Source organism: Neofelis nebulosa, chromosome 9, assembly GCF_028018385.1.
Source record: "Neofelis nebulosa isolate mNeoNeb1 chromosome 9, mNeoNeb1.pri, whole genome shotgun sequence".
Classification (NCBI taxonomy): Eukaryota; Metazoa; Chordata; class Mammalia; order Carnivora; family Felidae; genus Neofelis; species Neofelis nebulosa.
The window spans coordinates 22,283,000-22,295,552 of NC_080790.1; the positions used below are offsets into that span (position 1 = coordinate 22,283,000).

Below are 12,553 nucleotides of genomic sequence, written 5' to 3' on the forward strand. Positions count from 1 at the left end.
TTTGCCCCTGTTGTTTCCCAATTTCTATAATCTCTTCTTTTTGCTCTTCCTTAGCTTTACCCTAGTGGGCTTAGCTGTTATAACTCTCTCCAGCCAGTGAGACGCTGACAAACTCACCAGTTGTAAGGTCTCTCATTATGTCCTTGTCATTACTCACCACGCAGCGTAGCCCCTTCACAGAGGTTTTTGTTTTTGTTTTTTTAACTTCTGTGATCAGAGCCTTTGTCCACGGTTATGATAAGTGTGGACTCCAGGCAAGATACTGTGGGTCCTCTTGCGAGGTTGGTGGAAAATAGGGCTTTACTTTGTGGACCTGTCTCCTGCCACTTAGTGGGAATGGGAACTTGCCCCATTTGCCAGTGACCTTCGTACTGTTAGCATCATTTTATGAAGGTGAAGTCATGTAGCATGTTGGGACTTAACTGAAGTTAAGAACCTCATCTCGCCCTTAATAGTCCTGTGTCTGTGACAGTCAGCAGTATCATTGTCCATTCAGACTCCGTTGGCCTTTTCCTGTTGGTATATTCTTAGATATTCATTTTGTGGAAATTTTTGTTTCCCAGAAGTTTCTTTGTCAGAGTCCAGAGTGTTTTTAGATAAAATTTTGGCCTCACTGGAATAGACATGTACAATTACTCTTTCTTCTTAGGACTGAAAGTCAGACTACAGATGTGGAAAACAAAGCCAAAAAGCTTACGTTGCCTCTCTTTGGTGCCATGAAAGGAGGAAGCAAATTCAAATTAAAAACGGGAACAGTAGGGGTAAGTTGTGGGTCACGGTGTTAAACTTTTAGCTGTCAAGTCAATTTGCATATAACTGATTCGTACATTGAACATCAGTGTATTAATTTGTGATGGATGTTGCATTTAAGAAGTGTCTCTTTTCCTGGTGGGACTCAACATTTGTTAGTTATATAGTCACTGCACCCGGCTCTGCCATGTGGTGTTCCTTACTTCATTTAATCCCTTCAACACTTGCTGACTTGTGGGAATTATTACCTCTCAAAGGTGAGGAAACAGGGTCAGAGAAGTTAATTACGGGACACATCATCATCATTAAGTGACTAGACTGGCAATCAATTCCAGGTCCTCTCTTTTTTGAGTTTTGTGATCTCTCTGTTATCCTCTAACACTTCACTGGTGAATGTTTTTGTTTTATATACATCCCTGTTTACAGGTCGAGCTTTTAGAAGGTGTTCATCACCCCAAAGAGCTGAATCTTGTGTATTAGTGTGCGAGGGCTGCCCTAACCAAATACCACGGGCTGAGCGGCTTAGAGGACAGAAATTTATTTTCTCACAGTTCCGAGATCAGCATGCCAGCAGGGTTGGTTTCCCCTGAGGTCTCTTTCCTAGGCTTGGGGATGGCTGCCCTCTTCCTGCATCTTCACGTGGTCACCTGTCTGTGCACTTGCACCTGTGGTGTCTCCCCTCTCCTCCTCCTCTTATAAGAGTACCGGTCATAGTGGGATGCCTGGGTGACTCAGTTGGTTAAGCGTCTGAATCTAGATTTTGGCTCAGGTCACTATCAAGGTTCGTGAGATTGAGCCCCTGGTGGGGCTGACAGTGCGGAGCCTGCTTGGGAGTCTCTCCCTCCCTCTCTCTCTGCCCCTCCCCTGCTCTTTCCTTACGTGCATGCTCGCTCTCTCCCTCTCTTTCTCTCTCTCTTTCTCTCTCTCACCCTCTCAAAAAAAAAAAAAAAAAAATACCAGCCATATTGGATTAGGGTCCTACTCTAACTGCTTTGTTTTAACTTACCTCTTTAAAGATTTTATCTCTAAATATGGTTACTTCTGAGGTACTAAGGATTGGGACTTCAACGTATGAATTTTGTGGGGACAGAATTCAGCCCCCAGCACCTTCAATTAGGGTAAACTGCCATCTGGGGGAAGAAGCCTGAAGTCCCAGCCATATGTTGTGAGTGAGTATGTGGTTGACCTGAGATGGAGGTTTTTCTGTGAGGATGGGGGGACTGGAAGTACTTGTGTTTTAGTTAGCGGAAAAACTCTACTTAAAAACTCTCTTTAGGGGTGCCTGGATGGCTCAGTCAGTAGAGCATACAACTCTTAATCTCAGGGTCATAAGTTCAAGGCCCATGTTGGGCATGGAGCCTACTTGAAATAAAATTAAAAAAATAAATAAAATAAAAAGCTCTCTTGAAAGGATTACTGAATTAAATCCTTTATTTAAAAAATGATATGCCCAACGTACACTTTGGTACTTTCTATTTCTTAAGCTGCAATCAACTTTTTCTAATAATTACTTTTATTGAGAGGTCTTGATCAGAATGTTTGACTTTATTCTTCAAGGAATGTCTTTTCTTCAGCATCTGTTTTACCAATTTACATGTCTTATTTCCTTAAATTGAGTTAAATCTAAAGTGAAAAATCTAGGCAAATAATCTGTTTCTTAGATTTTGTGATGAAGATCCTTTAACCCCCTGAGGGGTAACAGGACAGAATTCCTGCAGCAGGTACTCGCCTGGAATAAATGTTTTCATTCCCTACAAGCTGTTTCAAGTGTTTTGTACTTAATATTCTTTGGACCCTAGAAACTAATAAAGATAATGTGTTAAGGGTCCACAGATGGATAAAAGCTCATGTGCAGGTCCTCCTTCCAGCAGACTTCTGCAGGGTTCATCAACCTGGAGGGGTTAGACATTCTCCACGTTTAGCTTAACCTCCTTGAAGAGAGTTGTCTCTTTCTCATTATGTGGAACTCTTCATTCATGGTTTTGTTTCCTTTATAGAAGTTACCCCCCAAACGTCCAGAACTCCCTCCAGCTCTAATGAGAATGAAGGATGAGCCTGAAGTAGAAGAGGAGGAGGAAGAAGAAGAAGAAGATGTGGAGAAGGAAAAGGAGGAGGATGAAAAGAAAAAAATGGAGGCTGAGAGCAGTAGGTTACAGGCGGAGATAGAGCCGGAAGAAGCAGTGCAGGAAGCGAGGCCTCCCACTGATCTCACATGTTCTAAAGAAACAAAAAACCATGGTAAATCTTTCCTCTCCTTCCTATGCTGTTCAGTGGGGCATTTGCATTAATTGTGCAGAGGTCTAAAAAGCAAAGCCAGTTCTTGCTTGTGCATTTTGACTTTGTGGCACTTTATGATATATAACACAGCTGACTCTGTGGAAACATATTTTCTTGGTCTTTCTTTGACTGTCAGTCATTATTTATCCTCATTGCAAAATAAGGGCAGGCATTTCCAGTCTATTCCAGAGTTGTGAAACTTTGAAAGCTGTGGAATCTGAAACCACAGTTGCTATGAAATAATGCTGAGCAGCTGCCACTGTGTGATTGGAGGGCAGTGGACTAGGTTCATGATGAGGCCTGATTAGGTGGTTTAAGGATAAACCTCCTCTTGCTCATTTTTTTCCCTGTCCCTAAAACAGAGGCTAAGCATAATTGTACCCACTGTGCATACTGCTCAGGAAGCATAATGCCTTATTCATCTTTTTGTCCGTGGTACCTAGCAGAACACCTAGCAGACACCCACCTCAGCAAAGGCTTGATGAAAAAGAGGGAATTGATTGGCTTTTGAATATGTTTTCTTCTGATTATAAAAGGAAGATAAATTCATTTTAGAAACTTCTGATCATACATCAAAGTCCAAAGAAGAAAAGAGAGATCTACTGCAGTCTCACCCCTAGAGACGATTGTTTATCATTTTAGTATCTTTCTCTCCTTGTCCACTGCAGGAGTTACTTTCCTGCAGGGTGGCCAAACTGTCTGGCAATATTAAGACTTCACAGAAAATAGAGAGCTTGACGAAAAACAAAACAAAAACTGACATTAAATATGTGTGGGAAAGTTTGCATGTCTACTTCCAAAACAAACCAGGCTTATCTACATAAAACAACAGGCCTGGTGTGTAGACATTCTCTTGAATCATCCTCAGTTGTTTGAGAAAAGAAAAGTTAGTGTTTTTTTCATCTGTGAGAGATCTTTTGTTTTTGCATTCTCCTTTTGTTTAGTTATTGGCAAAATGCTTAGCCTTTTCAAACAAGGTGCGTAATACATGCTTTTTTAATGAGTCTAGTCTCTGATCCATATATTGTGAGGGTGGCATATAAGCAGGCCAGCAGGAAAGGGAGCAATAAGTATTGTATTTTTTCTTTAAAGGAGCAAAGGAAATATGTGTGTGTATAAAAATAGAAGATTTTAGGGGCGCCTGGGTGGCGCAGTCGGTTAAGCGTCCGACTTCAGCCAGGTCACGATCTCGCGGTCCGTGAGTTCGAGCCCCGCGTCAGGCTCTGGGCCGATGGCTCGGAGCCTGGAGCCTGTTTCCGATTCTGTGTCTCCCTCTCTCTCTGCCCCTCCCCCGTTCATGCTCTGTCTCTCTCTGTCCCAAAAATAAATAAAAAAAAAAACGTTGAAAAAAAAAAATTAAAAAAAAAAAAAAATAGAAGATTTTAAAATTTGGTAAAGATACATTAATTAGTAAATTTGCAGCTGATTAGGGATTACTCTAGGCCTCTTTTTTTTTCACTATTAGGATTATGTTGTACATGCTATTTTATAATCTATTTTTTTCTCTGTCTTGACATGTTCTTTTATTTTTTTAATTAATTTTTTAAATTATTTTTTTTTGTTTTAAATTTTATTATTAAACAAAATTTTTTAAAAAATTTACATCCAAATTAGTTAGCATATAGTGCAACAATGATTTCAGGAGTAAATTCCTTTTGTTTTTTTTTTTTTTAGTTTTTATTTTTTTAATGTTTATTTTTGAGAGAGACAGAGACAGAGACAGAATGCGAGTGGGTTGGGGCAGAGAGGGAGACACAGAATCGGAAGCAGGCTCCAGGCTCTGAGCTGTCAGCACAGAGCCCGACGTGGGATGCAAACTCACGAGCTGCGAGATCATGACCTGAGCTGAAGTCGGACGCTCAACTAACTGAGCCACCCAGGCGCCCCTTCGGGAGTAGATTCCTTAATGCCCCTGACCCATTTAGCCCATCCCCCTCCCATAATCCCTCCAATAACCCTCTGTTTGTTCTTCATATGTAAGAGTCTCTTATGTTTTGTCCCCCTCCCTGTTTTTATATTATTTTTGCTTCCCTTCCCTTATGTTCATCTGTTTTGTCTCTTAAAGTCCTCATATGAGTGAAATCATATGATATTTGTCTTTCTCTGACTAATTTCGCTTAGCCTAATACCTTCTAGTTCCATCCACATAGTTGCAGATGGCAAGATTTCATTCTTTTTGATTGCTGAGTAATACCCCATTGTATATATATACCACATCTTCTTTATCCATTCATCTGTTTATGGATATTTGGGCTCTTTCCATATTTTGGCTATTATTGATAGTGCTGCTATAAACATTGGGGTGCATGTGTCCCTTCGAAACAGCACACCAGTATCCCTTGGATAAATACCTAGTAGTGCAATTGCTGGGTCATAGGGTAGTTCTATTTTTAATTTTTTGAGGAACCTCCATACTGTTTTCCAGAGTGGCTGAACCAGCTTGCATTCCCATGTCTTAAAATGTTCTTTTAAAATGTGCCTTCAATAAGCATAGTGGTCCATTATATGCATGTGCCATGATTGATTTAATCAACTCCATATTGTTAGACCTGTACATTATTTGTTAATTTTTGCTATTATAAACATACTGTATGTAATAAATCTTGGTATTCATCTCTGATTATTTTCTTTGAATCTGTTCCTGGAAGTAGAATTTCTAGGCCAAGGAATATGTACATTTTTAAGGGTTTTGGTAAGTACTGCTGAAAAGTTTTAGCTCAGAGTTGGCCAGTTTTTAAAGTGGAAAATTGGTTTCTCTGTTAGACATATGGAGGTACTTTTTTTTGAAAATCTAATTAAGGTTATTGAAGCTAATGATGGTAAGGCTGGATGATTATGTATTTACTTAGCTTTTCTTGCTTTTGCCTTTGTTTTCTTGGTTCCCTCCTATGAATTAAATAATAACAGTACACTCTGGTTCTGCATTTTATAGAAAACATGTCTCAACTCAGCCAAGTGCAACAGAATAAAGATTATCAAGAGATTAGTGAAACAGCTGCATCATGTGAGGAACCCTCAGGCAAGTAGCGTAGCCGCCTCCTTAGCTGCTCTGCACATAAGCAACCAGCTGGTGTCAGAGGAGGGGTTGGAGTCGAGCTGAAGCAGCACAGAGCGTGGCCTTTCACAGAGCATGCTAGGGGAGAGACGCTGCTGGAACATATGAGAGGTTATGTTTGCTGCCATCCCATTTGCCTTTCTTTATTCCTTTTCTGCCTCTTGGGTTCCATTTTCCTGACCTGCAGAATACCTGATGCCTTCACTCTTCCCATGGCCATGCATAGCCCTCCACAATTTTCCATCTCCCAGAGATGAGTCTGTGCCTATCATGGGAGTGATTCCAAAACTATTAAAAGAAATTGGTTGAAAAATTGGCCTTTTAATAAAAAGGACTGGTTTTCTACTGCCCTTTTTTTTTTTTTTTTTTTAATGTTTATTGGGGTGCCTGGGTGGCTCAGTCGTTTGAGCGTTAACTTCAGCTCAGGTCATCATCTTACCGTTTGTGTTTTTCATGTTTAATAAACATTAAAAAAATAAATAAACATTTATTTTAATGTTTATTTTTGAGAGAGAGAGAGAGCGCATGAGCAGGGGAGGGGCAGAGAGAGGGAGAACAGAGAGGATACCAAGCAGGCTTGACACCAGCCACCCAGCACAGAGCCTGATGTGGGGCTCGAACCCACAAACCGTGAGATCATGACCTGAGCCGAAACCAAGAGTCAGATGCTTAACCAGCTGAGCCATCCAGGCACCCCTGCTTTTTTTTTTAAAAAAAGTGTTTATTTATTTATTTTTGAGAGAGTGGGGAAGGGACCGAGAGAGAATTTCAAGCAGGCTCTGCACTAACAGTACAGATAAGGGGTCAAACCCACAAACCAGGAGATCACGACTTGAGCCGAAATCAAAAGTTGGATGCTCACTGACTGAGCTGCCTATGCACCCCTCTACTGCTTTAAACTGTAATGGTTGAACTGTAGAATAGTAAAATCAGCCCATTTTCCTTTCCTTTTTCAAATAGTGCGATTACATTCAAGCTCTAGAACAGCGTTTGGATTTGAAAGCTAGGGTTATTAGCAGAGGGAAAATTTTCTCTTTAATAGAATCTTTACAGTAGAGGGAATTTTTAAGAATTTGATTGTTACATGTTCAATTTTTATAATGTTCTCTAAGGAGGAATTTTTCCTTTCTATTTTACTTATTCTGAAATAGCTATTGCCTCTTTTTTTTTCTTTTTCTCAAATTAGCATCAAAGAATGAATATGAGAAAAACAGAGATGAATTGAAGAAAAAGAAAGCTCCTGGTCCAGGCAAAGTAAGTACCTTAGTCGTAATCTTCATGTCTCTAGGAGTAAAAATGAATCCCCTTGTCATGGACCACATTCAGAAGAGTGAATTTTTAGGGATCACCTTAGCAGAGTTCCCAACTGCCTAATACCTCCTCTTCTAGAAGTCTGGGCTCTCTTATTTTTGAATTTTTGTTTTCTGAATTCTCTGTTGTCTCCATCCACACTGTTCCCTATAACTGTGCATATACCTCTTTTATTAATTTGTGAACCTTTGTTCATATCCTTTTATGCCATACAAAGACATTTGAATAATATATTCTTATTTGACCTTTTATTACACGGAAAATAGAATGTAATGTACTGCATTATACATCTTTTTTTTTTTTTTTTTAACCTATTGTGGAAATCATAATAGGTATTGGTATACCAAGGGCTTCCTACTGTATGGATGTACTATACTTAACCATTTCTCCATAGATTGACGCTGGGTTGTTTCTTTTCTTTTTAATTTTTAAAAATGTTTATTTTTGAGAAAGAGATAGAGCACAAGCAGAGAAGGGGCAGAGAGGGAGAGGGAGAGAGAGAGGGAGACAGAGAATCCAAAGCAGGCTCCAGGCTCTGAGCTGTCAGCACAGAGCCCGACATGGGGCTCGAACCCACAAACTGTGAGATCATCATCTGAGTCGAGGTCAGACACTCAACAGAATGAGCCACCCAGGCGCCCTGACGCTGGGTTGTTTCTAGTCTTTTATTGTAACGGTGCTATAAGGACTAATCTTGTGTGTACAAAATTTTGTATGGATACAGTAAGTTTCCAAAAGTGGGATTGCTAGTTGTGTTAGGAGGTCCGTAAGACCACCCTCAGGCTAGATAATTCATAGGAGGCCTCACAGGACTCAGCATGTAGTTGTACTCACAGCTGTGATTTACTACAGTAAAGGATACCAAGCACAGTCAACAGAGGGAAAAGGCACATGGGGCAAAGTCTGAGGAAACCAGGCTAAGCTTCCAAGAGTCCTTTTTCAGTGGAGTCACACAGGATGTGCTTAATTCCCCTAGCAGTGAGTTGTGACATCTTGTGAAATGTTGCTAACCAGCGAGGCCCATTAGAGACTCAGTGCCCACTGGGGACTGATCATATGGGTACCTCCTGCCTGGCATGTACTCCAGTTTCATAGATGTTCAGCATGAACCCTATTGTTTTTTACAGACAGTTTAGGCATAGTGAGCCACTTTTATCAGGGTAGTAGGAACCCTCCTGAAATCCAAGTCCCCAGAAACTAGGCGAGGGCCAGCCTTGCAAACAGGCCTTTCAAAGGATAGCAGTTAGGCTTGCTCTGTTAACTCTTTTCTCCACCTAGATCAAAAGACAAATACCAAAATTCCCTGTATGGAGATCATACCATTAGAACTCATATCTCTGTTAACTGCCTCTTTTAAAAAACCTCACTCACTCTCACTGGCTGAACATCAACTTGTTGAGGCTTTACAGGAAAAAGTCAAGGTTCAGAGATGTTCTCCCATTTTTTGGTTACTTATGCGAAGGTAATTAATGGAAGCTGCTCTTAGTTTTTGTTTGCTGACAGGCATAGGGATAATAGTTCTTAGAGTTAAAATTATTTTCAGTGAAATAACTTATGTTTTCTTTGCAGCTTCCAGCAACACTTTCCTCCAGATATCCAGAAGATGACCCAGACTACTGTGTGTGGGTCCCACCTGAAGGTAGATTGTATTTACTTTTCTTCTCTTCTAAGACTTATTCTCCTTAAGACTTATTTATATTTCTGAGTAGGTAATGTATGTTTAAGGTTCAAAATGTGAAGTTTTTATAAGAGTATGAAGTGGGAAAATTCTCCCTTCTAGGGGAACAGGTAGAGTAAAAGATCTAAAGAGATACATCAACCAAGTATAATTTTTGGATTCTGCTTGGATCCTTATTGGAACAAACCACTATTTTTTTGTTTTGATTTTTTAACATTTATTTATTTTTGAGAGACAGAGAGAGATACAGCACAACTAGGGGAGGGACAGGGAGAGAGGGAGACACAGAATCCAAAGCAGGCTCCAGGCTCTGAGCTGTCAGCACAGAGCCTGATGCAGGGACTCAAACTCACAAACCATGAGGTCATGACCTGAGCCGAAGTCAGACGCTTAACTGACTGAGCCACCCAAGCGCCCCTGGAACAAACAACTATTAAAAAAGTTACATACGAGTTGGATAATTTTGCATACTAGCCAGATGTTTGATACTATTAGGAAATTATTATTTCAAAGTGTGAATTATGTTTTTTAGGAAAAGTTCTTCTAGGACTGTGTACAGAAGGTTCACAGGTGGAATGATAACTGAGATTTGCCTTAAGATAATGCCTGGGTGGCTCAGTCGGTTAAGTGTCTGACTTTGGCTCAGGTCATGATCTCGTTCATGAGTTTGAGCCCCATGTCGAGCTCTGTGCCGACAGCTCAGAGCCTGGAGCCTGCTTTGGATTCTGTGTCTCTGTCTCTCTCTGCCCCTCCCTCCCTCCCTCTCTTTCTCTTTCTCAAAAATAAATAAACATTAAAAAAAAAAAAAAGATAATCCAGTAGAAGCAGAGGATGAGGGAGTAGTAGACAAAGCAGGATTTGCCACATATTGATAATTGTTTTAGCTGGGTGATGAGTACATGGAGGTTCCTTGTATTTTTCTCTTCTGCATGTATTTTAAAATTTCTTTCAAGTTAAAAAACAACAACTTCTGGTTCTACCTCAGCTACTCAGTATTTTCCATTAAAGCCAACAAAATATCACTTTCTTATGACTTAAAAAAAAATGTTTATTTACTTATTTTGAGGGGTGGGTAGGGAGAAAGAGAATCCCAAGCAGGCTCCACACTGTCAGCATAGAGCCTGACTCAGGGCTCAATCTCACTGTGAGCTCATGACCTAAGCCGAAATCAAGAGTCAGATGCTTAACAGACAGAGCCACCCAGGAGCCCCTCTGTGACTTCTTATATGTGTCATGTGAAATGCCTGTGTAAACAATAAAATACATGATATTTCACCACCTTTTTTACACAAATAGAATCATATTCTGTATCTTTCTGTTTTGTACTTATCACTCTATGGATATCCTTTTGTATCTATTTATAGGTCTTTTCTTTCTTTCTTTCTTTCTTTCTTTCTTTCTTTCTTTCTTTCTTTCTTTCTTTCTTCCTTCCTTCCTTCCTTCCTTCCTTCCTTCCTTCCTTCCTTCCTTCCTTCCTTCCTTCTTTCTTTCTTTCTTTCTTTCTTTCTTTCTTTCTTTCTTTCTTTCTTTCTTTCTTTCTTCTTGTAGCATAGTTCTTTTTTATGGTATACATACACCTTTACTTATTTAACCAGTTCCCTCAGTGAATATTTGCTGTTTTCCAATTTTGCTATTATAAACAACTCTGCAGTAAGTAGTCTCTAACATAACATAATTTTGCAAGTGTAGAGTTGTGTGTGTAGAAAAAAAAAGTCGTAAAAGTTAACATACTGGATGAGAGACTATAAACATTTTTGAGATTGTGAATTGCATTCTATAGAGAGTATACAGCTTATGTTCATACACACACACTTAAGGCAGTATATGAGGTGTTTGCTCCCCATAAGCTTATCACAGGTTACTTTTCTATGGATCAAGTTTCTCATACACTAGTAGTTAACAGAAATTTTGGTATTAGAAATGTTTGCTTTTTATCAGCTAATAAATGTGAAGGTAGAAATGAAAAGACGACCACGTTTTGAAATCATATACAAAAGGGCAGAGTTCTGGAATAGAAGAAAGCTCTTTGTCTGTTTTACTTTTTCGGACACTAATGTCTGGGTATCTTTTCCCTCCTGACTTTGGAGAAGTGAATGTATTTCTTTTTTTTCTTTATACTTTGATCTAGGCCAAAGTGGAGATGGCAGGACCCATCTTAATGACAAGTATGGCTATTGACTGCTTCAGAATCCTAAAGGAAGACTTGTGGACCATGTGACATGGGATATTTAGGATAATATATCAAGTTGAATGTCCAGAGAAGGAGTTCAGGTGATCTTTTGTAAAATCTGGTGACTGGCCTTTTCTCCCGTTCTGTGGCTCCATAAATTTATCTACTCCTCTGCTTCTTTTGAATTTGGCATTTATGTTTAAAAGTGTTTGTGTATGTATGTAAAGAGAAACCATATATTTTGAGAATTGGTAAAGTGAGAGACATGACTCTATTAAAAGAGAAGGTGAAGATGTCTCATGTTTAAGGCCACAGTGTCTTTCATTCGTTAAGTTTAAGGAACTGTGCTTCTGAGGAATAGGGTGCTTCTGGCAGTTGGGCTCTAGGATTCACTGATATGGCCTCCTCCTCCAATAAGTGTTGAGATAGGAGGTCATGCCATGGTGTGACCCTGGATGTCCCTGTCATTCCTGGAACTGAAAGTAGACACGGAGGGGGAGCTTCCTACCCCCTCCCACTGCCAGGTTTGAGGACAGACGCTGATTTATCAGGATGCAGTCCGGGACCGTGGCACACCTTGCGCACTCAGGCATCAGTCCTGATAAAAACTCAGTCCTTTGAATGTCCTGGACTCAGGTCAATCAGATTAGTTTCTCTTCCTCCTGTGGAAAGGTGCAAATAAGGTCACAGAATGGAAAGCTGGGTGTGTTCTGTCCAATATGGGGCTTCTCACTTCTGTGGAGAGGAGAATAAAAGTTCCTTCCTCTCGGAAACACAGAGAAATGCGAGAAGATGTCTTCTCTCCCCCAGTGCATCCCCTGCCCCCGACCACCACCCCTCCCCCCCGACATTAACGAATGCCTCACTTCCACAGGAAGGAAAAGCCTCAGAGTGGAAGCAAGGTGGAGAGTTGGTGGATTAGGCTGGAAGCAGACCCAGTGAGTAGTCAGGAGAAACACTGTGACCGAGCAAGAGAGTGGATGAGGGTGATATTTTCCTTTTTTTATACAGTGTATATTATATATTTTGCATTATATGGTATGTGTGAGTGAGGCAGGGAGCAGTAACAAGAAACGTCAGTTACCCTGTCAGATGTGGGAAGTCTGGTCTGCTGAAAGTAATGCCTTTCATTTCTCAAAAAACAGTACCTATACTGATATTATGAGAAACTATTCTTTTTGACTTCATTAAGACCAACAGGGAAGAACTTGATGTAAGAAGTGACAGGAATTTGGGGGCAGAGTGACCTTGCTATCTTGGATTGAAACGGTAAGCAGAGGTCCGAGCCATGTCAGTGGTCTTCAAAGGCGGA

General features: G+C 40.3%; 1 protein-coding gene across 1 annotated transcript in view; it reads left to right on the forward strand.

Annotated features, from left to right (window-relative positions):
• SLC4A1AP (solute carrier family 4 member 1 adaptor protein) overlaps positions 1-11,543 on the forward strand; it is a 29,053-nt gene extending 17,510 nt beyond the window's left edge. The window contains exons 9-14 of the mRNA XM_058682885.1: positions 650-761; positions 2,748-2,988; positions 5,960-6,046; positions 7,269-7,336; positions 8,963-9,032; positions 11,200-11,543. Of these exons, the coding sequence (XP_058538868.1) occupies positions 650-761; positions 2,748-2,988; positions 5,960-6,046; positions 7,269-7,336; positions 8,963-9,032; positions 11,200-11,249 (628 nt within the window). The 3' untranslated portion in view covers positions 11,250-11,543. The remainder of the gene's footprint in view (positions 1-649; positions 762-2,747; positions 2,989-5,959; positions 6,047-7,268; positions 7,337-8,962; positions 9,033-11,199) is intronic.
• Positions 11,544-12,553: the final 1,010 nt, after the last annotated feature.